The 27,233-nt window shown below is 36.9% G+C and overlaps 4 protein-coding genes across 5 annotated transcripts; all 4 read right to left on the minus strand.

Moving 5' to 3' along the window:
• LOC109713658 lies at positions 5,980-7,207 on the minus strand. Its single transcript, XM_020237826.1, has 2 exons — positions 6,439-7,207; positions 5,980-6,270 (listed from the first exon to the last, which is right to left on the minus strand). Exons 1-2 carry the CDS (start codon positions 7,063-7,065, stop codon positions 6,247-6,249), a joined length of 651 nt encoding a protein of 216 aa, XP_020093415.1. The 5' UTR covers positions 7,066-7,207; the 3' UTR covers positions 5,980-6,246.
• Positions 12,298-14,846, minus strand: LOC109713660 (probable RNA-binding protein 18). 2 transcript variants are annotated; one of them, XM_020237829.1, is made up of 6 exons: positions 14,641-14,846; positions 14,474-14,539; positions 13,604-13,664; positions 13,087-13,187; positions 12,865-12,991; positions 12,298-12,791 (listed from the first exon to the last, which is right to left on the minus strand). In XM_020237829.1, the coding sequence occupies exons 3-6, from the start codon at positions 13,604-13,606 to the stop codon at positions 12,498-12,500; spliced, it is 525 nt and encodes a 174-aa protein (XP_020093418.1). In that variant the 5' UTR covers positions 13,607-13,664; positions 14,474-14,539; positions 14,641-14,846; the 3' UTR covers positions 12,298-12,497. The 2 variants fall into 2 exon arrangements, with proteins under 2 accessions (XP_020093418.1, XP_020093417.1); XM_020237828.1 differs by lacking the exon at positions 14,474-14,539 and having other exon boundaries at positions 14,641-14,845.
• On the minus strand, positions 20,669-22,494 carry LOC109713652 (probable receptor-like protein kinase At5g24010). Its single transcript, XM_020237816.1, is given in 2 exon segments — positions 20,669-22,125; positions 22,128-22,494. Coding segments are annotated over 2 exon segments (1,422 nt in total). The 5' UTR covers positions 22,354-22,494; the 3' UTR covers positions 20,669-20,929.
• LOC109714623 (probable receptor-like protein kinase At5g59700) lies at positions 23,639-26,456 on the minus strand. Its single transcript, XM_020239319.1, is given in 4 exon segments — positions 23,639-24,420; positions 24,422-25,928; positions 25,931-25,939; positions 26,007-26,456. Coding segments are annotated over 4 exon segments (2,430 nt in total). The 5' UTR covers positions 26,395-26,456; the 3' UTR covers positions 23,639-23,894.

Here is a 27,233-nt window from a genome sequence, read left to right on the forward strand (position 1 = left end):
AGATATGAAAACTTTGTAAGCAGCAAAAATCAAACTCCTTTTTTTATAATCGCACTAAAAAATTTTTACACATTCTGATTCCAAACAGGTTCTTAGACATAGTATTTATAAAAACATTATTTGCATAAAACTTTATCAAACAACATTATCATTCTAAAGTATAGCAAGGCTAATTTGGGCTCCACGGATTATTGTATATGCTGGCCCAAATAGCCTTAACAATACTAAGCGTGATCTTAACAACACATGGAGGCAAATATTTATTCCCATGATAACTTAATCACACGTCCCCACTAACAAAATCACACCTTTGTCACTTAGTGTGTAATAATGTAAACTACTATTAATCAACACACTAAGGTCATAACCCCATCAACATATTCCTTAAAACCCTCAATTAATGCGTGTCAAATTAAAAGCGCGGATCAAACGCGACACAGATATGACAGTATCAGCAACATCGCAAACCAAACATTCATATTTTTATCTCATAATATGATTACATTACCTTTCTGCTATGTTAAGATGCAATGATTTTATCCTTGGACAACATGAGAAAAACCTTTCTGATCTTCGAAATTTCACCAGTTGCTTTCGCGCTAGTTCATCGGTATCTTTCGTGTTCGTCCCGAGAGCGACACCGGGGGCGCAGGCCCCCGACACGGTAACGCGGAATACTCTGCAGTCCCCACACTAACCCTAGCTGGGGCCACTCCCATTTCAAAGCATGGTTGAAGACGAATGAAGAAAAAGAAAGAAACAGGAGCCTCTCAAGCAGTTGTTATCTCTCTCTGTGATCATGAGTCGAGTAGAAACTTGTATTATCTGTAAAATGCGTGGGTAGTCCCTGTACTATCTCGATATTGCAATTTGGTGTTGGTTTTTTGGTTAAAAGTAATTTAACATCTGAACATTTACATGATCTGTAACGGCTGAAACAAGGACAAAGTGCGATGTATGTATATGTTGGAAGCGTGATTTTTTCTAATATATACCAATTATTGGAACTAGTATTTGTGCAGACAACGATTATATAATTCAAGATCTAAAGTAAATCAAACTAATACGGAAGAAAAATATTCGAGAAGAAAGAAGATAACTAAACTAATATTTTATTAATAGAAAATAATTAATTACATTCTTGGCAACACCCATGCAGTCATGCCTCTTATATTTTATTTCTCTAATTAATCCATGCCTAACTATATATAGCTCATCAAATCATAATAGATGATAAATTCAATTTTATTTTGAATAATTATATATCATAAATTTAAACTTATTTATAATTATATTTTAATTAAGTTTGGATTATTATTCCAGCAATATAAAATTCACGAGTTAAAAGTGTTTAACTGAGAAGTATACAGACCATGTTTCTGTTTAGCCATGTTTGCATTGCAGTTTGAGCAATACTTCACACATTGTAAGATTTGAGACTTTTTAACTCAAGAGCTAATACTTTCTCACTAGTTTGTCATTTTTTTTTTAATATTAAGAATTATAAATCGTTAACTGAATGAGTATAAGATTTACGCCCTACTTCTGAGTTCTTAAATAGTATTTCTCTTTCGCAGCTATCTCTATTAAAACATTAATAAGAGTGCAAAAATATTTGAAGATTTTACCGTAACATAAAGATAAAGTCGGATTCTGAGTTTCAAAAACGCTAGAAGAGAATTTGTTAGAGAAATTCCACTAGGGGCCTGTTTGGTTTCTACCAAAAAGTTTACTAAAAAAGTTTTTCGTGAAAGATCTTTCTCAGTTTTTCGTACCTTTGGTTCAAAAAAATTAACTTTTTGCAAAATCTACTTTCAAATTCCGTGAAAAACTAGTATTTTTATTTTTTAAAAAATATTTGAAAAACGAAAACAATAGGTTTCTACGAAATATGGAAAATTTTTAAAAAAAAAACTAATTTTTTTTTAGAATCAAGCGAGTAAAAAAATTTTTAAAAAAATTTACAGTATAATTTTTCTCTAGAAACCAAACAGTCCCTAAAAGTGCATATATTTAGCTTGCGTTTGGTTCGGGGTTAAGGGGTTATCGGGGTTAAGGGATGGGATAACCCCTTAACCCCGATTTTATTTCCAAACATGATTTTAGGGGGGTGGAGTTAGCTAATCCCACCCCAAATGAGCTAATCCGAGATAGTCCATTTGGAGTGAGGTTAGCTAACTCCACTATTCCAACCAAACAAAATATTATTTTACCTACTATTTTTCTTATCCCATCTACTCCAACCAAACACTATTTTATCTATATCTGAACTAAACCTAATTCTTAACCAAATACAAAATTACTCTAACCCCACCTTAACCCCTGAACTTAATCTTATTCTTGAAATAACTAGTTTTTACTTAACTCCGAACCAAACGGTAGCTTATAGTGTAAAGCTATTACGCTATCGAAAGCATAGAAATCTGATGCTTTCGATTTTTTGATCCTTGAATTAAAAATTTTACGGTTAGGATGATTGCGGTCTCCTTTAGGATCGAGTAGTACCCTAAGGTCGAGTAATCCCCACAAGATAATAATTTTAATGCAAAGATTAGAAATGATCAAATGAGTTGATTTAGAGGCTAAAAAATCTAAAGTATTAGATTCTTTTTATACTTTCGATAGTATAGTAACTCTATTTGAATAATACTTTAGCCAAAAATAGTACTACATCATGCGATAAGATCAAACAGGAGCTCAAGTGGCAATAATGTTGGGGAGGTTTGGGACCATCCTTCCTCGCACTTTACCCCCATCATTTATTTATTATTATTATAATATAATAATAATATTATTATTGTTAAGCCAACAAAGAGAACGCAAACAACAGGAGAGAGAGAGAGAGAGAGAGAGAGAGAGAGGGAGGGAGGAGGAAGCAGACACATTGCAGGTCTTTTCCATGTTCCCCTGCTGCCAGCCCTCTCCATGTGACCAACTTGATTCCTGGCGGCCCACTGCCCTCCCAACCGACCCATCTGTGGGGGCTCCGTCTCAGCGTCGCGCGAGCGATGTTTTATCCCTTCTCGACGACACAGTTGCGGCCTCTCCCCCTCCCTCCCATACTCGATGTTTTCTTTTGGCTTTTTTCTCTTTCCTTTCTCTTTCTTTTCTTGTGTTTTTCTTTCCACCATCATGTTTTTTGGGAATTGTTCTTCTTCTCAGGCCCGCAATTTTCTGTTTTTTTTTTTTTTGGTTTTATGGAAATGTTTGCGTGTGAAAACAGCTCGGATATGGATCGGTCGGTTGGCGCTCAGTCCACAATCCATATTCAATTTAATTTTTGTTTTTTACATTGTATGGAATTCGAGTATTGTGCTTTTAAAAATATCAAACATTCGTAAGTTTCAAACTATTAAATTTATCTTTTTGATCAATTTTACTTTTTAAATTATATTATTTCATCAATCATCCACTCAAACGAGACTATTATTATTATTTTTTAGGCTAAAATAGCACGCTATTTGTTTCATTCATAGAAAAAATGAATTAGGCTGCAAGAATGGGGCATCCATGGACTCGAGGAAGAGTGAAAAAAAAAACTAAGAATTGTGGAGCTGATTTACTAGAAGAACATGTTTCTAAAACTTCCTAGTGATTTCAACTTGTGGGCAGCTAGTAGGGAATCTATGCGGATATTTCGAAGATCGTCATATTTTTTATTTTCCAAATAGCCCACCAGCAGACTACTAGAGTTGATAGCTTGCTGGACATTGACTGCGGTCCTTTCTTGCTCGTCTACTTGTTCCAAACTGAAATAATATCGTCTTCCAAATTTCTGGGCAGAACATCCTCCACATCCATCACTTAAAAGAATTTTGTAAAAATGCACTATATGAACAAATAATTTACAGTTTTTTTTTTCGGTTCCGCACAATACATAAACAGTGTCTTCGGTCTATCCTCTCTTTAGTAAATTATCTGCAGTAAGAATTCTCCTCTTGAGAATAAGCCGACAAAATATTTTGATTTTTAGAGGTATTTGAAGTCGTCAGTCGAAGTCGTCAGATCTTACAAGAGCACCCACCCCCCGCCCCCCAACTCATCACAGAGTACGCCGATTTTATCGTGAAACGCCCATCGGAGTTTCATCGCCAGTATACTCTGTCAGGTCTTTGCTCAACTTTGAGGTCCGCTGACTTATTCCTAAGTACCGAAAGGTAAGGATTGGAACTTATAAATATCCTAATCCTATAAATATTCATCCAAAAATCGAAAATCAATGAACATTAATGACTTGTGCTTTTAAAAACACATGAGTTCAATTCGTTAGATATCAATGCGGATATTGATAGAATATTAGAATTCAAATCTATATAAAACAGAAGTGAATAAGAATCAAATATTTAATAAGATATATGCTAATGTATTTAATTTATAAAGAATATAAAACTATGACCACCAAAATGTAATATATTGAAAACATATTTAAACTAGCTTTAAACACCCTGTTTTCACCCCTAGTTGCTACATTTGATGGATCACAAATATATGTTTTAATATTTAAAAAGCATTGAACATTGTTCTTTAGAAGCTTAATCTTCATTAAAAATTAATTATTTTATAAAATTTTAGAACAGTGAGTTCTGAGTCCGAGCTCTATTGTATCTTCTGTCATTAAGAAAAAAAGAGTAGCTTACACTTTTAGCCCTCATACTATATGGCACGTGATATTTTAGTCTTCAAATTTTAACTTATTATAATTTCTAGTTCATACTTTTTGAATTATTATAATCAAATTTCACAATCCGATTTGTCACTATTGATATAAAAGTAATGTGAAAATTAATATTATCGTAGATAATGCAATTATAATTAAGATATTATATTACTTCTAAATTAACTTGTCAATATTTGGCCGATTAAATTAGATATGAAACTGGATTGCAATAATTCAGATAGTTTGATTGAGAAATTATAATAAATTTATAAAGAGTCTGTGGGGCTGTGGAGGCCCAGAAAAATACGCAAAGCTTAATGCCACGTGATAGATCTCCTGTCTCTTATACATGTTTAAATTTGTGGATTCCCATTCATTTCTCATTGGCCAAAATCGAAGCGAAGGATAACGATTTTGTGTTCCTCTAATTATATATTCATATAACTCTGTGCGAAGAATTTTTCTACATAGAAAAAATTATAATGTCTGATGCAAGAGATCTAAGCCGTCCGAATATGCATATATGGGATCGCAAGAAAATCACAGCCTCTGTAATATTTGGTTGGTAGAGTCAAAATAATAGTATTTTTAATAATTTTAACATTAAGAGAAGAAATTAATAAACAAGACTAGTAGTAATAAATATACAAATCAATCTATAAAGATCTGTTAAATTACACTTGTGGTCCTTAAATTGTGAGGCGCATACCATTTTCGTGTTTAAATTTTAATTTGCTGTAATTTTTTTCACTCAAACTTTTTTTATTTTTGCAATTCAGTCTCCCAACATAATTTAGGTAGCTAAACATTGTTTGACATGTCAGAAGTGATTGGCCTAGTAATGTTCATCATTGGCATATCCGTGTTTAATGGATTAAATTAGATTGTTGGACTTAATTTTTATAATTTACGAAGTTGGATTCAAAGATTCACAACCAGGTAAAGTTGCTAAAAGTATAATAAGCCATAAAATATTAGAAAAATTAACACACACTCTCTCTCCCTCTCTCTCTCTAAAAGGAGAAACATATATAAAAGCTGCTTCAGTGTATGGACTCCTGGTTTGGTTGCATGCCTCATTGATTACATAAACAATTGCTTCAATTTTTTTTTTTCCTAACCTAATTAATGATTTTTATATGCATACATTAGACTCGTATTTGTTTTCTTCGAGTTTGGTATGATGATTAGATGAAGTACATTAAATTAAATATAGATATACCATAAATAATACGTCACTATATATGGTGCCAAAAACTCAGTACGATCATGGTCCTCTTAATTAATATATAGTTAACCGGTCGTGTATCAACCAAAATATATTAAGTCAAAATGGCCTCAATAAGTATAACACGCTTTTGCCCAGAGATTCTTAATTTGTCCACTTTTACAAGCATATAACCATGACATATTAGAAGCCAAAATTTAAAAAAAAAAATTGCTTCCACGTACACTGAAATTTCACAATTAATATCTCTTAATAACTCAATATCTACATAGCTTGCCTTGTGTAAATAAATTTACATTAAGAACCTAACAATTATAATGGAGGAAACATATAACAGCAGCTGGTGCCTTCAAAGATTCCTCTATTTCTCCATGATATCCTGCCCCTGCTCAAAATATAACAAAAATATATAAGAAAAAAAATCCATATAACCAGTAAAATGATCAAGAAATTAAAATTTTTTAAAAAATATACAAAATTTATCTGAACTATGAACTAAATAGTCTATACATAGTACGTGTAGGTGCTGTACGCGTGAATTATTTGTACTCACGATTGATCTCTTGCAGTAGAGGATGGCGTCGTAGACGGCGCTATCGGCGTTCCCTCGACACCACTCGATGCTGGAGAAGGTCGATGAGGCCTTCTTCGCCGTCGACGAGCACTCGCCCCGCGCCGGCTTCGGAGCAAGCGCATGCAACTGATCCTTGGCCTTCCTGCACAGCGGCAGGAGGAAGCAGAGGTACTTCCACAGGATCTTCTTCGGAGACTTGGCGCACCTCCGGAAGAAGAAGGCGCGGTTGGTACTGCTTCTCTTCGCCGAGCCGGCGGAGGTCGGCGTGCTCTGGGCGGAGAGGAAGAGCGGCGAGGAGCGCTGCGACGAGATCGTCATCAGCGGCTTCGTCGAGCACGCCGACTGCGACCGGCTGAGCACCGAGGCGTCGACTCTGCGAGAAGGAGTGAGGTTGAGATCGAAGTGCTTGGAATCGGCGGACCACCGCATGGAGAAGAAGTCGGGGTCCATCTCGATGAAGGAGCTGCTGCCGCCGCCGCCGCCGCCGCCGCCGCCGCCACCGCCGCCGACGACTACGTTGTCGTCGCCGTGGGCGCTGTCGCTGAGCCAGGTGTAGGAGAAGCTCTCGCTGAAGGAGAGGTGTGGGGAGGAGGAGGTGGTGTCCATGAATGGGGGAGCTGTGTAGTAGAATGAATGAATGAATGAATGAATTGTGTGTGTGTGTGTGTGTGTGTGTGTGTGTGTGTGTGTGTGTTGGAGGGGAATGGGAATGGGAATGGGAATGTGAATGGGAATGGGAATGGGGAATGGAGGGGGTGGGGGTGGCAAAGAAATAGGAGGGTGTGTGGTGCATGGCAACAAAGAGGTTAACATCCTTGTCCTGTGGACATGTTGGGGTTGGATCAATGTGCCCATGATGATGCCCCTCTCCTTGCTTTTTTTTTCTTTTTTTTTTTATATATTTGGTTTAACTTCTCACTTAATTTTATACTATTGTAATTTATAATAAAAATATAATAAATACATGAAATTGGAGGCTATCTAAACTCTCGTAGAATTTTAATTTTACTTTAAATTCAAATTTCAAGCTAATTATTTATTTTAATGGTAAAGACAAATAATATATTCATATTTTGAAATTAAAATACTGCTGACTAGTTTAAATCAAATAAATTAAAAGGTGGATAATAAAATTAAAATTCTTAAAAGATTGGCTAGCCAAATTAAAATGGTACGTAGTTCAGATAATTTTTCTACGATTTTACCTTATATATTAATTTTGATTTTGGAAACCAAAACTCTATTTTAGTATTTTTGATACAAAAGGAAGAAGTGGACGGCTATTATGAAGCAATACTAGCCATACAATCACTTTCTGATTTTAATTCTACAACTCTATAAAGCATCTATATTTCCTTACTAATCTTATCACTTATCTATTTTTATTATTATTAGTAAAACTCAAAAGGAAAAAAAAAAAAAAAACATCTAGTGGGTAGAATTACAATCCTTAGATTAAGATTTGTAATTCTACATTTTTTATTTTTTATTTTTTGGATTGTTGACTTTATATTTTTTGTCAAAGAGTTTGTGCCCGGCCTGTGCCCCAAATGGGATTATAATTCTACTAACTCTATGATTAAAGGGGTTTTTTTTTTCAACTTGTCTTATTTTTTACTTTTAAATACTAATTTTTCTACTCAGCAAACTTACCAATTTTATTTAGACTAATAATTCTATTAGTGATTATTCATTACTAGGTCTAACCGTGAGACCCCAAATATTTCTATATATAAGATATAATATAACTAAAACTCTTAACCCAGTTATAATATATTAGACAGTAGTTACGTTCAAAAAATTAAGAAAATTAAACGTATTAAAACTAGAGTAATTTTAGAATGGATGATCTCTCTGAGAAGTGAGGGTCGGCTAAGACTAGTGAGAGGTGGTTGTATCATTTTAGACGATGGTTAGGCTTAAATTTTTTTTATTTTTTACAATTAAATTTTTAACATCTATCAACTGCTTCAATTAAATGAATGGTGCTAAAAAGCTTAGAAGTTGTCACATATTAATATCTCAAGTGGTTTTTCTTTTCTTTCTCATGTTTTTGATAAACATATTACGTTGCTGTTATAATAACTGACTTTCTCACTCATAATTTTTTCTCGTGTGATGTTTCACAACACTAAAAATTGACAATATCAATGTCACGACACAAATATTAGAAGCTCCTCAAATATTCCTCCCATAATATCTCGCAACAAATTTGGCCCCATTTGTCAACGAAAATCAGGGCAACAAAGGAAACCCAGAAATATATATACTAAAAATCACACACGGTACAAAACAGATCAACACTTCGTGGAAAAGCTATTTTAGTTTTATTAAAAACCGTGTTTTGCTTAAGCTATAAATAAATATTAATAAGGGACTAATCAATTAGGTGGGTGAGATAGACCCTTCGATAGATTTATTTTTTTGCGGACCAATGTTTGTAACAGTGGGTCTCAGTGTTCCTTTCACATGAGATGGAGTTGTGTATTAATTATATAAATTATGAGCAAACCCATTTATTAGTGCTTTGAGGTCAATTTAAAAATCATGTGGCTCGTTGAATAGTTTCTGCTTCTGCCATTTGCCAGCGAAGTGGGGAATGCTAGCTGCAGATACCTCGAATGCTGATCCCTAAGGTAAGGTCGGAGATTCGAAACCCCATTTGTCGGCTATTAGTTAAGCGTTCGAACATCCAGCCCCATAAGAAAAAAAAAAAAAAAAACCTTGTATTGGTGGATTTTAAAATTCGTTATCACGTTCATTAAAAAGTCGAAAAATGAACGATCACAAATAAATAATCTTGTGAAAATAGATATTAGACTTTTCCGATTCATAATCGGAATTATTAAACATTATCTAAATAGTATAAAAAATTTTCTATCAAAAATTTAAACTGTTTGGATTGTTCTACATTGTTAAACAAGCAAAAATCCTTTGATCACTACGTAAATAATTTTTAAAATTCATGAATTTAGGTTCTAGACACCTTAAATACTCTATATCAATTTTAACATTTTCGATCATCGATTCAAAATTTCTATTATCTAAAATGATTTAGGAGGACGAAAGCCTTTATCCTCCTAAAAGGATAATCTAAAGGATTGAGTGGGTGGTTGGCTAAATAGTATAATCTAAAAGGTAAAATTGATATAAAAGGGTAAAGTAGGACGCTAAAAAATTTAGCAAAAGAGTCCAAATACTACTGAATAGTAATTGCAGCTAACGATAACTATTAATTAGTTAATGGTAGTATATATATATATGATATTAGAGGGTATATGGCGGATATATAGCAGTGATAGGTAAAGGTACTAGTAATGTAGACGTGGTAAATGCACGTAACGAATTATTAAGATTTATTTCAAAATCAAATAATAAATTTGTTAAGGCATTATATAGAGTCCGATGTGAGGAATGTTCAGATAAAGAATTAATTTATAAGACTTAATGTGTTATATTATATTAGAAAAAATTTATAATATCCTACGTGTTCTTTTATTTATATACATCGAATATTTTTACATACTTTTGATTTTGATGAATCAAATTTAAATATGTATTTTAAACTAAAAGCATCAAAATTTAATTACATTAATTAAAATTTAAAATTTATTTGATCCCACGATAATAAAAATTAATTATTAATTCAAATTTGAATAAAAAAAAAATTTAATTCATAATTAAACTCAAATTTAATTTTAATGTAAAATATATTAATAGAAATGCTATTTTTAACAAATTGATCATAACCCATTTGTTTTAATTTAAGATATTTTTAACAATTGATTATAATAGAATTGAATTTATAGATGGATGTGAATACTATCTTTTAATAATTGATTATAACTGTCCTTCTTTGAGATATTTTTTTAACAAATTGATCATAACCATTTATAGGGAATATATTATAATGTAGTAGAAATTTAATAGATTGGTCATAACCGTTCATTTTATTTTGACATATTTAACAAATTAATCTATAATCATTCGTAGGGAATATTATTTTATATTTAATAATTGATCAGAACCGTTAATTTTTATTTGAATATTTTAACAAATAATCAAACCATTCATAGGGAATATATTTAAATTCATTTTGGATTCCGTCTGTCATTGTCGGAATTCCTATACGCTATATAATATATATATATATATATATATATATATAATATATGAGTGAGGCTACATGCTATCGAAAGCACGGAGCCTTCGGTGCCTTCCAGCGTCGTCTTTTCGATGTTGCGACTTTCAAATCGTCGATCGGGCTCCGTTCACTTGATCTAGAGTAATTTGAAGTATCTAAAAAATAATATTTATGATTTTACGATATCATTTGCTAGTACGAAGAAGAGCCTCAAAATATACGGCTGAAAATAAAAATCTTACAAAATGTAATAATATGACATTAAAATTTTAAATCAAAGATATTGAACTTGTTTTATATAGTATAAAGAATTTTCTATCAAATTTCACGTGATTTGAATCTATTCTACAACCGTTAAACTTACAAACGCTCACTAGCGCGCTTTTGAAATTTGTTAAAATTTTGAGCCCCGTTCGATCACTAGGCAAATGATATCTAAAATAAATAAAATTTATTTATCTAAGTATCCACAATACTCTAGATCAAGTTTAACGGAGCCGATCGACGATTCGAAAGTCGCAACATCGAAAACGAGCTGGAAGCACGGAAGGCTCCGTGCTACCGATAGCATAGTAGCCTCACTCTATATATATATAGTATTTATCAAAATACCTTATTTTTAACAAATACATAACTTTTTTACAAGGTTCTAATTAGGGTCTAATAGTAATAGCTATTTTTTCCCCCCTCCAAATATCGTGAAAAATCTTCCATCGAGAGTTTGTTTTTTGCGCCAGTAACTCTCTTTCTGCCACAGCAAAAGTTCTAAACTTTTTGTTGCCACAAAAACTCATTAGCTGTTCCTTGGGTGTTTCAATTTAGGTAATTTTTTGGGAGGACGAGAGAATTTTCTTTGAAAATTTGTCGAAGTTATTCCCAAAACGAAAGCAAAAACCATTATGCTTGTCTAACTAAGGAAATGTGTTGCTGTGCCAGAATTTGGACAATAATTAGATTCACATGTCTCACACCACAATAGAAATCACATTCTTCCCTAACACAACCAATTTTTGTCAAATTTTCGGAGTTTTCAATGTTGCCTCCACATATCAACACAACATCTTTGCTTACACGATACATTTTGTTTGCACTGGATTAGTCAAACAGTAGGTGGTGTCAACAGAGTGCAAGTTTGGAGCAACACTCAAGGGGCAATTTGCTTGTGTTTGTATTAGTGTGTCACCTTCATATGTTGATCTCTTCTCAAATGCATTTAACTCCAAGTAACAAATGAGGAAGATGAATAATTGAAATTCCCTCACTTTCCCAGGTAGAGAGACTACATTAAATTTTCAGCTTTACTTCAATGAAAGGTATAATACATTGACTAGATGCATAACACATTAAGATGCCACTAACTCAGCAATTAAGGATTTCTAATATGAAAGCAGTAATCAAGAGGAATATATGCAAATGAAAAAGCTCAATATCAGGGTGCACCGATACTAAATCAAAGCTTCGGCAAATTTGAAATTTTGTTTTCGAAATATTATAAATTGGCACATATCAGTAATCTTTGTAAATGCAGAAAGTGCAGAACAACCTAGACAAAAAGATACCAAACATACGATTTTGGTTTATGACAAGATTACCCCGTATTTGTTCGAAGGAAGAAAACACAAAAGAAAAGGGCAGAAAAATAAAAAAGGCTTACTGAGAACCAAACATAGCCACTAGTAATCAACACCAATACAAAGAAGAACTAGAAAAGATCAATGAAATTAATTGCTCTTCCCACAGAAGGACAGCATGTCGCAGCAATTACATGTTGCACATAATGAGAGGGTAACAAAGGTTAAAAAATACATCACTTCTTTCGAAATGTAAAGCTCAAATTCTTTTCAAATGCCGAAGACTTATACAAGCTCAATATTAACTGATCTCTTGTCATCGTTCAGCAAGAAAGATCCTTATGATCGTCTGTAATATTATCTTTTTGTAGTCTTGGCCTTTTCGTGTTGTACCCTTCTTCTTCCAGAGATTTCAGCTTGTTTTTTATAGCAGCAATCTTGGCGCTGCGGCTGATTTGCCCCACTTTGCTGCCAGAAATGTTCAGGTTTTTGGCATCAGAAGCTGCTTGTAGAGGAGTAGAACTTTCTGCATACTGCTTCTCACTAGCAAGTCGAACAACCAATGGGCGCCCACACGCCAGTCTCCCATTCATCTTTGCCTTCGCCAGTTGAGCTTCCTGCATGCTCACTTCAAATGGCAAAAATGAGATCACTTTGTGAAAGATAAGAGGATCAAACTCTAGTATTTACCTCCTTAGAACTATATTGAACGAAGGCATAGCCGCGAGGCTCTCCGCGTTTAGCACCACGAGTGTGCCACAAGAAGTCCTCGGACACGATCTTCCCAAAGGGGGAAAACATCTTGAGTATGTTTGCCCTGGAAAGTTGGTTGAAGATAACAAAAGATTAAGGTAAGCAAAATAAGCTCAGGTAAAAGGAATAAACAAAATGCTCATGATGAAAAGCTCTTACTCTGTGATTCTGTGGTCGAGATTGCCTACGTATACTCTGCATTCAGAGTTGTCATCAGCCACCCCTTTCTGATCCCGAAGTGAAGTAATGCCTCTCTGAGCCTGATGCAGGAGTGGCACGTAAGATATAATTAATGATAAAATTAAGTCACTATTAGATTATGTAAACAACCGGATTTTCATTTGCCGCTCTATGAAAAAACATTCATCGAAATAGCACCTATACAAGCAGCCATAATCAGTCCTTACTCTTCACAAGGAGAATGAGAAGGGCACGGAGTCCTTCAACCAAAACCAACAAGGTATTTTGAGCTAAGTGAGTTCCTTTCCCACTACTTACAGATCCGATGTTAATAATATCTGCAATAGATACTGTAACCATACTCTTTCCTTGGACGAGTTTGTTCTTGCTTGAACGATGTAATTTGTGCCCGTGTGTACGTGAAGAATGCGTGCATGTGCGTGTGCGCGTGTGCAGGTAAAGAAATTTCTTGTTCGGTTACGCACACAAGACTTACCATTCAATGGAAGCAACCTTGGACTGAAAAGCAAGCAGCCGAGGTCAGAGGCAATTAGTCACTGCCAAACACCACAAAAAAAAAAAAGGAATGACAATCAGTTCGACAATAAATCGACCAGTAAATGAACAGCCAACATTCAAAACAGCTGTTAGAGGATTGTAAGAAATACAACATTCACACCCTCATCATCAAACTGCTAAGATTATTTGGCACAGATTCAGCAGAGCATAAAGAAGAGAAACTTATTTCATATGCCACATCAACTACCTCGCAACTGTGATCAAAATCTGACTTAATTAAACATTCATGCTAAGTGATCAACATCTAATCAATTTCAATTAAGGCTGCATGGCAGAAACAGATTTAGAAATGGAACGTGAAGAACGTAGGAATGTCAAATAGCACATTAAAACATCAGATATGTGTGTGTGTTCAGATGGAATCTTCTAACAGAAAAACAAAAAAAAAAAAAAAAAGGGATATAAGTTTAGATGAAGTTTCTTAAGTTAACCTCAGCTAACAAATTTATATCCATTAAAATCGCGCTCGACCTTCGTNTAGTTGCATGGAAAGGGGTCAAATTAGATAGCTGAAAAACCAACTCAACAGTATATGAAGAGAGAGCAAAATTAAAAACCATTAGAGGATACTATTATCTCATCTTATAAGCCATAATTAAGGATCTTACAGTTTCAAATTAACGTATTCTTCATCGATGTTTATCTAGGTAATTAAACAAATTCATCTTCTTAAGATGTTCCATTTCAAAGCAGAAAAATTCTCGCAGGTCCATTAATTTGTATCAACAAAAAAAGAAAAAAAAAAAAAAAAAGGGATATAAGTTTAGATGAAGTTTCTTAAGTTAACCTCAGCTAACAAATTTATATCCATTAAAATCGCGCTCGACCTTCGTGATTTGCCCTTTAGACAACCCTAAATTTCGTTATAAAAAAATCAAATCAAAAATTACAAAAAATATAAAAGAATAAAAAGAGGGGGCAAATCATAATACCAATTGCAAAAGAGATACTTACAGAATCTACTACTCGATGATGAAACCAAAAAACAAAAAAAGAAAAAAAGTTTGAACAAGCTCACAGAAACGAAGTTAGGGGATTAGGGTTTTGGTATCGGGTGTAGAGAGAGGAGAAAGAGAATGAAACGCCCGAGCTCGCGACGTTGAGGAGTCGGCGGAGAGCACGTGAGCGGCACGTGGGACGTTCGTGAAAATGTTTGGGAAGGCCCAAATCTGGCCCAAATTTTGCCCTGTCATTGTGGGACGGGTATTTGTAGTCGAAAAGGTTGGGCTAGAAATTTTGCTCTTATTACTGAATCTAGAGCCCAAATTATGCTGGCCCACGTGAACCACACCTCCTTCATAAATCAGATATCTCACTAGTTCTAGATATGAAGTTTTTTTTTTAACTAATTAAATCGATGTGATTGGTTTTAAAAAAAAAAAAAAAAAAAAACTCTACAATAGACGAAATGAAGATTCATGGTGACGTAGGATTCTCATCTAATCAAATGGATTCTTTTTAATTAATCCGCCACATCATAATTATAAAAAAATTATTTTTGTTGTATTTTTCTTTTTAAACGAGAGATGTGATTGATTTGTTATTACTGATATAGTACAAGTTTAACACAATAGACTTCCTTATGCAAGAATGAAAAGAATGTATAATTTCCACCCGTTTTAATGTGTGTATATGTAATGTAAGTAGCTCTTTTTGTTCCTAAGCTGCCATTCACATCGCCTTGAAATTTGTGCTTTATGCGGGAGTGGCTTAGATGTTCTACAATAAAGAGCTCAAGTTTTATTTCGGTCTTCTAATTATTAAGTTCAATATTAATGGTTACTAAATTTCCAGAAGAATTTTATTTATTTCATTTATAATTATTTATATTTATTAATAGAGAATAAATTATTATCTTAATCCAGTGTATTTGTACATCTATGTATGGTGCATTTATTGCTTACTTTTCTCATCGCATATCTATAATCTATAAACTTATATATTAATCTATAAACTTATATCAATCCCCCTAATTTTGTTCATGTGGCAAGTTTACCTTAATCATTGGTTGTGGGGCCATCTTCTTTATTACTTAGGGATGGCAATCCAGCTCGTTGTTCACGAGCCCGCTCGTATTCGGGTCGAAATGAGCTCGAGATCGAATCGCTCATTTAGTAAACGAGCTGAACACGAGCTGAATTTTTCAGTTCGTTTAATAAACGAGCCGAACACGTGCTGGGATCAGATCGCTCGTGTTCGACTCGATAACAGCTCGAATACATATATTTTATATTTATATAATTTATTTAATTTATATTTATATATATTTATATATATAAATAAATAATTATATACGTAATATATATATATAAAATTTGATTTTTAGTAAACAAAATATATAAATTTGAACTCAATTATAAAAAGACTCATTTATATGTAAAGTTTCAACCATTCGATCAAAGTCTAATAGGTAAGATTTTATAAATTTATTTTTTATATTTATCCAATCTAATCTATTTAACTTATTGTTTGTTGGCCAGCTCGTGTTCGGTTTATTTATTAACGAGTCAAATACAAGCTAAATTTTTCGACTCGATACTTTAAGGAGCCATTTTGTGTTGAACATGAGCAAGCCCCAGCTTGCTCGTATTCGGCTCGTTGACACCCCTATTATTATTTATCTCCTTTTTTTAAACCTACTCTCTTTTAAAGATCGTTTTTCCTTCTGTCTCTCTAGTAGAAAAGAACTTTACTCTATTTATTCGGTTTCTGTGCTCCCTCCTAAAGATTGTTTTCCCTTCCATCTCTCCGATAGAAGAAAATTTTATTCCGTCTATTAGATTTATGTGCTCCACTTCTAAACTCCTTAAAATCAACTTGAAATCCCACTTCTCTTTTACGAAAAATTCTTTACAAGCTCTCTCAACCTTCTCTTACCCTACTGTCCTCGGTGCGGTTGTTGGTGCGATCGAAATCGAGACCTGGAACGTGACAAGGGCTGCGATCAAGATCGAAAGCCCAGAAAAGCACCGCCCATGCCCCAGTACCTCACAATCCGAACCCTAGCTATCTGATGGCCCCAAACCCTAGCATCGAGCCTCTCGGATGGCCCCAAACCAAGTGGTGTCGGTATTGAAGCGGTGCGCTCGATGGGGATGCATGCAGTTGCGCCTGAGCAATCGCCGGTGCACTATGGGCAAGTTCCAAATGGGTATATAGTAGTTCCTCCTCGGCAAGGTTTGATCCCTCCCCTAGTGGGTTTTCTTGAACTACTATTTGCTTTTTATGTTCAGTTTTATTTTTTGACCTTTTTTTTGCTAGATTATTATCTATGATGATTTGGCTTCGATTCGTGAATGATAAAAGTAAGAGTTTTACATTCGTATTAGATTTTATTAATTAAATTAACGAGTAGTGGTATATTATGTTAAGTGTTTTGTTGTTAATAGAGATAAGCGCATAGGAGACACGAGTCGCAGCGTATAATGTTAGTGTTCTGATAAATTTTGTGTTGACATGCTATATTTTGAGATACGCATATGTTGATTATGAAAATAAAGGGGATGGGGTGATGAGTGAAAAGAAGTTTTTGACACCCCAAAAAAAAAAAAGAAGCCGTTGTTTGGAAAGGGATTCTCTTTAACTGGTATTTTCTACTGCAGCTTTGTGTCGTTGTTATCGGTGAGAAACATCGGTAGTCACCATTCTTGTGGTTGTTAAAGATCGCTTCCCCTCTATGTTGGTATACGTAAATTTATCTAACCGCATTTCATTTATACAAACGACCATCACCATGCCGCTTCGGCCGAGCTTGTAGACGGTGTTCCCAAGAACCATTGGACAAATATCAGACATCATTGGAAAAATTACATATTACAATTGCCCTTACATATAAATAGAATCTTATAAAGCTTCAAAACTTCTTAGGGTGCTCCTACTAATGTTGCTATTGTCATAACTCGGCTCAGCGGTTCATCGGCGTTTGTTGAGAAGGTAACGTCTTTTTTTTATTAGTTATACTATTTCATCCTTATCGCATGTAAATTTAAAATTTATTTGAGTTTTATGACGAATTTAATTTAAGGCGGGCTTCTTTATTTAATGTTTGCAGGAGATTAAAGTAAATTTAATAATTACTTATTATTGTATGCCGGGAATAAGTAACTGAGTATGATCTTCTAAACAGAATCAAGGTATCTTTTTCTAACGCTTAATTTGTAACAACACTTATAATTATTTTTATTTTTTGTTTCCAAATTTTTTGTTCCAATTTATTGATGAAAAATTTATGATATTGTTAATTCACAAATCATTTCTTTTAAAGATATTCCAATTGCGATCATATCTTTATGTGAATAAGCCTTCTAAAATAATAAATTATAATAATGCCTATCCGCCGAATCACGTAGATCTCTAAACTAGTTTCAATTATACCACCAGTTGAGTTATATTTTTTAACATAAAGATAATATCTTTTAAATAAAAATATGAGATAAATGACGAAACGTTAAATTTATACTGTACGAATAAATAGATGAACAAGATATATAAGCAATAATTTTTAATCTAATATAAGAACTAAAAATTTTATTGCTGATAATTTTGGAACTAAATTAAACCCTTTTATAAAGATTCAGGTCTTGAATATCAAAATTCAAATTTGAAGACCAAAAATCATGCTCACCCAAGTTTGGGGCTTGTTTGTGTTTTGGATTTCAGAAGTTAAACTCATGATTTTAAAAGAAATCAGAATCATATCTATCAGCATTTGTTTCGACACTGAGATCGCTTGCAGGAGATTGACCCAACTTTTGTATGGTAAAGGACGAAGTTGAGTTTACCAAACATACAAATTCCTCATCCACTCCTTTTCCATTCTAAAAAGCCCCTGATTCAATGTACAAATCCAATGCACTACCGTGAAGCAGAGGTAATGCACCTACACCACTCTGTCTTGGTGTGTAAAAGCGCGCACGCCAGAATTGACCAGATTTTTTCAAATCATGAGATATGTTTGTTTCATCGAAACTGAACTTTAGATTAAAGTAAACTTTTAATTTAAATAAAGTTTGGTGAAAACTACCTCTCTCTTCTACAGTTTATTTCATAGCTATAGAAATAAAAATTTTTTAGTTTTGCTGGCTTTTTGGCAGATAGTGAATGATATAAAACTATAATTTATATATAAATAATAAGTAACTTAATAAGTAATATATTATAATATAATAAATAAAAATAATATAATTATATTTATATATAATTAAATTTTTAATCTAAAATAAGTAAATTATTTTTTTAATAAATAAATTATAAATACAACAAAAAAAAATTATAAAATAAAAAAATATCTATAAATACTTAACTAATCAATTTTCATCATATATTAAATGTACAAACTAAATGAACAAATATTAAAACATAACTAATCAAATTTTTTATCATATTTTAAATATGCAAACTAAATAGAAAATAATTAATGTCATAGATAAATATATTTAAATATAACTAACATTATTCATTATATTATTTTTTTTTTTTTTTCATTTCTCTTCACCAGAATTAACTTTGGCCCGTACGTTGTTTCAGCTAACTCAAGTTTTTTATTACAGCGAAACAAAACAGTAAAAGTAATTATTTACGGCCAAAAACAACTTAAACCCTCTCCATTTTTACCCAAACAAACAAGTCCTAGGTGGAAGTAACCAGAACAGGCGACACATTTAAAATTAGAACACTTCAAAAAAAAAAAATAATAATAATAATAATAATAAAGGAAAAGCATCACCATCCTACATTAGCAATCTGAGAACAAGACTATGTAAAGCGGCATAAAACCATTAAACCGAGCCTTCTAAGATACCAATAAGGCATATCATTCACCCACATTGTCAGTATAGTCGACATAGTTGAAGAATCATATACAAAACGAAAATCGAGCCACATGATTTTACGCAGTGTCGATTCCAATCATCTAATGCACTAATTTAAAAAGAAGCTAGGCTATACAAGGGATAGAATAAGGCAAGTCATTCAGCCAGATGTGAGGATCACTGAAATGAACTCTTTAGATAACAGTAACAGGAAAACCACATATATTTCCAGTTTATGGAGACTAACAGAAGTTCAAACTAGTAAACAGTGTTATCATCTCAATAGCATCTAGTACATGTTCTAAGTAGTCTGCTAAAATGCGCAAGAAATGTCAACATGCAGAATTGGAATCACAGCAGTTGGAAGTTCCAAGTGAAGGCATAGTTAAAATACTAAGGTTATTGAACTTATCTTTTGCACAGCATAGCGCAAGAAACTAGCAGCATTTACGCAGCATACAGGATTAATCCATAGTGGTAATAGCATTGTCCAAAGCATCAAACACATGCATTCATAAAGACAACGGTGTAAGGCTATTCTCTCATGGTCTATGTACTGAATGAATATGCCTTCTCCAGCAATGATCAGTTTTGTAGTGTAGTTTTGTTAATTACGATGCCAAAACATAGGTCTCTTTCGTATCCATTCATACCAAACTGTGTTTCGTCTCTGCAAATTCACGTTAAGGCCCTGTTTGAGTGTATAAATAAGTTATCCAAAAACAACTTATTCCGTGTAAAGATTTTCTTGTATGATTGAAAATTAGTGGTTTGTAATTTGCTCCTTGGATAGCCTTAGCATCTATGGTTTAGTAGAATAATATATTTCACCTACCAGACAATTTATCTTATTCCAAAAAAATGACCTGAAGGTCGAATATAGTATTCATACTTGACATTCAATTACACTCCTCATCGACCAAATACTAAATGCTTCTTGAGAAAATCAAAAAAATTATCGAATAAGATGTTCATGCATCCAAACATGATCTAAATGATGAAGACATAAACACTCACAATAAAAAAGGGTGATTTTCCCTGCAGTAAGCTGATTCTGAAGGGGTGAAGCAAGAGCTTAAATCCACAAGTAACATCCAAACCTAAAACTACACTTGAATATGATGCGGATCTTAGTCTACAATGAAAAAAAAAACAGATGCAAACAAAGTACAAGCAGCAACATTATTCTAGAAGATGTATCAAATGAAAGAACACACTCTCTTAGCTAAGCTAAAACAAGCAAGCATCGACAGACATTTTCAGACAAAACATCCGAACAAACTATGCTAAAACAACTAGCAAAATTACTTTCTATGATAAACACCAATGATACAACTCTTACTGTGGGAATATGCTTTCAGATTCATACGACAGGTTTATATTCTTCATCCAAGTCATAATACTATATTACACAAAATCTATTCTCAGAGCCTTCAAAGCTCCAACTTACCAGATGCCACTGGAAACCCCTGACCCCATTTACCACCTGAAACATCTGTAGGCAAAGGCGACCAAAGCACAGTGTGTCCTGACTCAGCTCGCAACCTCATTACCAACATAAACACAATCCCCAGCAAGCTCATGAAAGCAAACCCGCATAGGATCGAACGAACAAACTCTCCAAAGCCTCTTTTCACCGGATTCTCGGTAACCAAAACAACTGAGGCATCACCATCAAGGCTGCCAATTGAATTATTCATCTTCATAACTTCCACCCCATTAAGCAATCCATGGATCCAAGAAGGGCTGCTCAGCTTTGAAGGGCCAATGGTCACAATTACTTTGCCCGAATTATCAGCATCAGCAACGAAGTCTATGTAATAAGGCGAAGCCAACACATGGCCAGCAGCATCAGAGAGATCGAAATCCCCGTACCCCGAATTCCCATTAACATAGATGTTAAAATAGAGCTGATTGAGAGCTAAACTAGCAATGTCGCAGAAATGCAGGCGGATAAGGTACTTGTAACCTGAACTCACAGGGAAAACCCATGCCATGTTGTGATTCGAATCCGAGCCTTCGACTACTCTCGCAGTGGAGTAGACATTATCCGGCGCTACTTCGCGGCTTGCCCCATACTTCTGATAAGCAATCCTCCCACTGAAAGATAAGGTTTTTGATGTAGAGTCCGATTCGACGAAGAGTTCATTATCCGGAACCCAAGTTCTCCAAAGAGTGTCGTTGAAAGGAGTTACCTTTGGGCCTCCGACGTTGATACGATAGAGGGTTTCGAGCGCCTGCCTCGAAACACCATTAAATTTCTCCAATTGGTTGGGTACAATTGCGACGTCGCCGATGAGATCTTTGGGAGCCGATACGACCTCGATGGCATTCACGAAGGCAAAGGAGGAAGCTTGGGCGGGGACGAAGGAGAGAACGAGCTTGTCGGAGTCGATCCACAGGACGAATTCCTTCAACACCGGATCTGCGGTGGTGAAATTGGCGAGAAGGGTGAATCCCGATGCGGAGACGTGGAACGAAGCGGAGGAGAGGTCGTAGCCTCGGGCGACGAAGGGGTAGAAGTGGAGACGGAGGAGGTGGGAGCCCTTCTCCTTGATCTCGAACTCGTAGGAGGAAGGGCTCGGGAAAACCCTAGCGGTGCGATGGAGAGACGCGCCGCCCGGGGGCGCGGAGGCGGAGACCTCGAAGCCCCGGCGAGGGGGTCGGAGTCGGGGAGGAAGCGGCGGGGGTCGCCGCCGATGGTGGCGGCGGAGGTGGCGCCGCACGCGACGAGGTGGTTATCCGGTGGGGAGAAGAGAGCGGAGGAGAGGCCACAGAGCGTGAGGAGGAGGAGGAGGAGGAGGACGACGACGACGACGACGAAGGGGAGACGATTAGGGTTTCGTGGGTTCGCCATGGGAGAGGGGCGAGGAGGTGGGGAGAGGTCGCCGCGATCAGGAGGAAGAAGAAGATAGAAATGGGTGGAGGAGAGACGAGAACACAGCTGGAACGCGTCACGAGAGGGTTTGGAATTTGGAAAAGGAGGAATCAACGCGGAGGAGAGCCGTGTCGCGGGTCCTCAATTTACTAGACCTTCCCCAGCCCATTTTCAAGTCGGCCTAGAACCTTCCTGAGATTTATAAATTAATTATGAAAAAAATCTGCTCAGGTTCAACCGGAATCAAAGCAGGATTAAATCGTAGTATTATTATAGTATATAGTTAACTCAGTTCATAGAAAATCAAGATTAAATAATTTACACACTCAGCAATTGTCCAGATATTTATTTTCAAATTTTCACATAAACAATTCTAGTTATTGAACCAAATCAGCCACCTGACCGTCCCTACTGCAAATGGCAAAAGACTTGATTGCTAGAATCTGAAGTCTCAATTTCGAATCATAATTGATTTATATTTCCAGCTATGTTTATTTCTAAAAAAATAAACGAAACGAATAATATGTTATCTTTCTCTGAAAAAAAAACGATTGATCATAGTCCAATGATGATAAATTAGGTACCCCTGCACGCTGGGTTATAGATTTTCTATGTGAATTCAGTGTAGTGTATGGAATATTTCTGACGAATGATGTCTAAGATAAAGAAGCTGTGTCTAGTAGAATCTCACCTTATAATATTTATGTAAGAACTCAAATAATTAAAGGACATACCCAAGCCTTTTAGCTAATATTGCAGAGAGTCTCAAACTTTGTGTTAAATTTTAATTCAAAATCATTTTTCGAAATAAGATAAACCGTATAGTGGGTAAGATATACTATTCTACTAACTTATATATATCAAAATTTTCTAATAAGTGAAAAATAGAGCTCCTGCCTTCTCCTCGCATACGAAAGTTTCTTAGACGGAATAAATTATCATTATATATCATAATTTTTTGAAGTATACCGTTTGGAATAAAATAAATTATTTTGTTGGTAAAATATGTTATTTTAACAAATTATAAATATCAAAACTATCTTATCAAATTGTCATCAAATTGTCTCGAGATACAAGATCTAAATATCTAATACGTACATAACAATAGATTCTACACTCTCAACTAGATAATTTGAGAAATCTTGCGTTTTGCACAAAAATAACAGTTGATATTTTTTAAAACTTTAAACTATTAAAAATTAATACTTTATATTTTTATTTTGAAACAGCAGCAACTCTTTAAAGATAAACAGGGAACACTCTCTGATAGAACTTTTTGTTTTTTTTTTTTTTTATGCCTCTTTTTATTGAATTTTCAGATTGCTTTCTCTTACAACTTGCTAATTAATAACCCAACCAAGAAAAAAACCCGATAGACCGATATCTCGTAGTCACACCACATTACATGGTTTTTTTCTCATGACACTACATAATCTAATATTAGTTAAGTTTGAAACTAAACAAAACAAAGAGTCTTTTGAGATCAAGATGTTCGTCTATCTATATTTATATATATATGATCACCTCCCCTGATCGGTCATGAGCTGCGAGAAAACCACAGTACTCCTGCTGGTGTCATACTCGCCGGCAGCGCCGTAGCTCATGGTCATGCTCGTCGACGGCATCCGCCCCATCGCGGCCCCCACCGGAATATCCGACACTGCGCTCCTGCTATCCTCGAACGGCTCCCTCCGCAATTCCGTCTCCTGCAGCTGCAGCGTGTACTCCAAATTCCACAAGACGTCGGCCATCGTCGGTCGATCCACGCCGTACTCCGCCAAGCACTTCCCCGCGGTCTCCCCGAACTTGCGCAGCGAATTCGGATTGATCTTCCCCTCCAGCCGCGGGTCGACGATCTTCTCGATCTGCCCCTTCCTTTGCCAGTGCAGCGCCCACTCCGCCAGGTTGATCTGCTCCAGCGCGAGGTTCGGGTCGATCACCGGCCGCGCGCACAGCACCTCGAAGAGCACCACCCCGAACGAGTACACGTCGGACTTGTCGGTGAGCTTCTGGGTCTTGAAGTACTCCGGGTCGAGGTACCCGAAGCACCGTGCTCACGTGCGTCTCCCCGTAGGCCGGCCCGAGGCGCGAGAGCCCGAAGTCGGCCACCTTCGCCACGTAGTCCTCGTCGAGGAGGATGTTCGTGGACTTGACGTCGCGGTGGATGATGTTGTCCGAGTACCCCGTGTGGAGGTAGTGCAAGCCCCGCGCCGCGCCGATGCATATCTCCAGCCTCTGCTTCCACGACAGGCACGCCGAATTCGCCCCGCCAACGCCGCCGTATAGGTGATTCCTCAGCGGCCCTTTCTCCATGTACTCGTACACTAAGATCATCTCGGATTGCTCGTCGCAGTATCCGATGAGCGCGACCAGATGCCGGTGCCGGATGCTGGACAGGACCACAACCTCGGTCTGGAATTCCGGGAATCCTTGTCTGGATCCGGGCATCCCCCGCTTCACCGCCACGCGCGTGCCGTCGTTCAGCACCCCCTTGTACACCTTCCCGAACCCGCCCACGCCGATCACGTTCCTCTCGTCGAACCCGCCCGTCGCCGATTTGATCTCGGCGAAGGATATGAGAAGCCCCAGGTTGAGCCTCCCGGCCGTCGACTTGCTCGATAGGCTCACGGAATTCACGCGTCCCGGCGTGTACGGCGACCACGACGAGATCGGCGTCGTCTCGCTTTTCGCCGCGGACGTGAGCCGGTACCTTCGGCAGACAAAAATGGCCGCGCCGAGAATTATGGCGACGGCGACGACGGTGAGAACGGAGGCAAGGATAACCGTCGTACGGAATCTATGTCCGTTGTTTCGCCCGCCCGAGTTGTTCACCTTGAAAATCTCTAACCCGTTGAGGAAAGCATTGCGAATTGAGCTCAGCGGCGACATGCCGACGCTGACGTTGATGCTCTCCCCGTCGGCGTCGACTACGAAGTCGACGTAGAAGGCCTCGGCGAGTTGATTGGTGAAGTCGCTGGGGTTGAGATTCGGATACGCCGAGAGCCCCATGACGTACACGTTGAATTTGAGGCCGGAGTTAGCCGACGTGCTCAGCGTCGGCGAGATGAGGTCGCAGAAGTGGGCCCGGACGAGGTAGCTGTACCCGGGATCGACGGGGAAGGTCCACGTTAAGTTGGCGTTGAAGTCGGGGTTCGAAATCAGCAGCAGCGGCGACACGGCCACGGTGCGGGCCGTGTCGTAGACGCTCGGCGGGGCGATCTCCCGGGTGCGCCCCAGCGCGGCGTCGTAGACGACGTTACCAGCGGGGGTGGAGTTGACTAGGGAGAGGTCGGGGTCGAAGAGGAAGGGTTCGTCGGGGACCCACGTCCGCCACAGGGTGTCGTTGGCGGAGGTGACCTCGGGGCCGCCGACGTTGACCCGGTAGAGGGTTCGCAGGGCCTGGCTCGAGAGTGGACGGAGGAGCGGCGCGGCGCCGACCGGGGTGGGGAGGGGGTCGGAGAGGAGCTCGGGGGGAGCGGGGAAGAGCTCGACGGCGGAGACGAAGGCGAGGGAGGAGGCGGGAGGGGAGAAGGAGAGGAGGAGGAGGGGCGCGGCGGGAGAAGAACTCGGCAGATGTGAGGTTGAGGGGGGGAGAAGGAGGAGAGGAGGGCGAAGCGGTCGAGGGCGGAGACGTCGAAGAGGGCGAGGGAAGGTTGTGGGAGGGGAGGGAAGGGGAGGAAGTGGAGGCGGAGGACGTAAAGGAGCGCGGGATGGAAGAGAGTTAGGGAGGGTTGTAAGGTAGCAAGGGAGGTGAACGCGAGCGGTGGAGTAAGAGGGAAGGTAGGAGCAGGTAAAGGAGGAGGAGGAAGAAGAAGGGTTGGAGAGGGAGAGGGTGTGGTGGGAGGAGGAGAGGTAGGTGGAGTCGGGGACGAAGGAACGAGGAGGGGCGTCGTGGGAGAGAGTGGTGGAGGAGGAGGCGCCGCAGGAGAGGAAGAGGAAGGAGGAATTTGGGGTGATTGAGGAGGAGAAGGGGAGGAGAGAGAATACTAAGAGCCCTACGAAGAGCACAAGTGACTCCATTAGAGAGGATGAGAGAGAGCGAGAGAGAGATATCAGAGGGGTATATAATAACGGAGGTAGGGGGAGGAAGAGTGTGAGTGGGGAGGGATAAAGAAGAGAGCAGTGAGTGGCTGTGGCCATGTGGGGTGGTGAGTGGACCGTAATGTATGATTGATTGACTTGTGACTGTACTAACAATGATTAATATAAAATAAAAAAATTTTAAAATGTAAAGAATATATCGATGACATTGCGTAACAAATTAATCAAATATTTTTTTTAGAGATATATATTTTATTATGATTGTAAAAAAAAAATTTATTATATTTTTATTTGAAAAAAAAAATATAATTATTTTGTTATTGATGACAAGGTGCAAATATTACAATGCATTTCTCAAAATTTCTCGTAAAATGGGAGATCAAATTGCCTACGCCCTTGCATGTATCCAACACAGGAGATGGCCCAATCGGAGAGTGTCACGCGGCATTCCCCACGGAGTCACATCAATATTAATTTGCGCAATGGTATTCCATAGATCCGATACGAGAAAGATTAATAATAATGAATTGGGCTGTTATACTATTAATAATAATTAAAATTTAATTTTTAATTTTTAAATAAAAAATTATAAAATTAGAACGATAGTCATTTTTTAGAATTTAGTAATAATTTGTTGGCGTTAAGTGGGTAGTTGGTTAAATAATACGATTTAAAAGATAAAATTAATTAAAATATAGATCTAACGATTAAAAAAATTAATAGTAAAAATTTAAATACTATTAATAATATTCCAGCTCAATACTAATAACAATTAATAATATATAATCAATGAAAATATTTTTGTTTGAAAGAAAAAA

The sequence above is a fragment of the Ananas comosus genome, linkage group 8, assembly GCF_001540865.1.
Source record: "Ananas comosus cultivar F153 linkage group 8, ASM154086v1, whole genome shotgun sequence".
NCBI classification, from domain to species: domain Eukaryota; kingdom Viridiplantae; phylum Streptophyta; class Magnoliopsida; order Poales; family Bromeliaceae; genus Ananas; species Ananas comosus.

Excerpts from the sequence above, each read along its gene's own strand:
- LOC109713658 (XM_020237826.1), bottom strand. The coding sequence starts at position 7,065 with ATGGACACCACCTCCTCCTCCCCACACCTCTCCTTCAGCGAGAGCTTC. Across the intron at positions 6,271-6,438 it reads TCTACTGCAAGAGATCAATC|GGGCAGGATATCATGGAGAA; the intron begins GTGAGTACAAAT and ends TATTTTGAGCAG.
- LOC109713660 (XM_020237829.1), bottom strand. Across the intron at positions 12,992-13,086 it reads CTCGACCACAGAATCACAGA|GGCAAACATACTCAAGATGT; the intron begins GTAAGAGCTTTT and ends CCAACTTTCCAG. Across the intron at positions 12,792-12,864 it reads TTCAATATAGTTCTAAGGAG|GAAGCTCAACTGGCGAAGGC; the intron begins GTAAATACTAGA and ends GTGAGCATGCAG.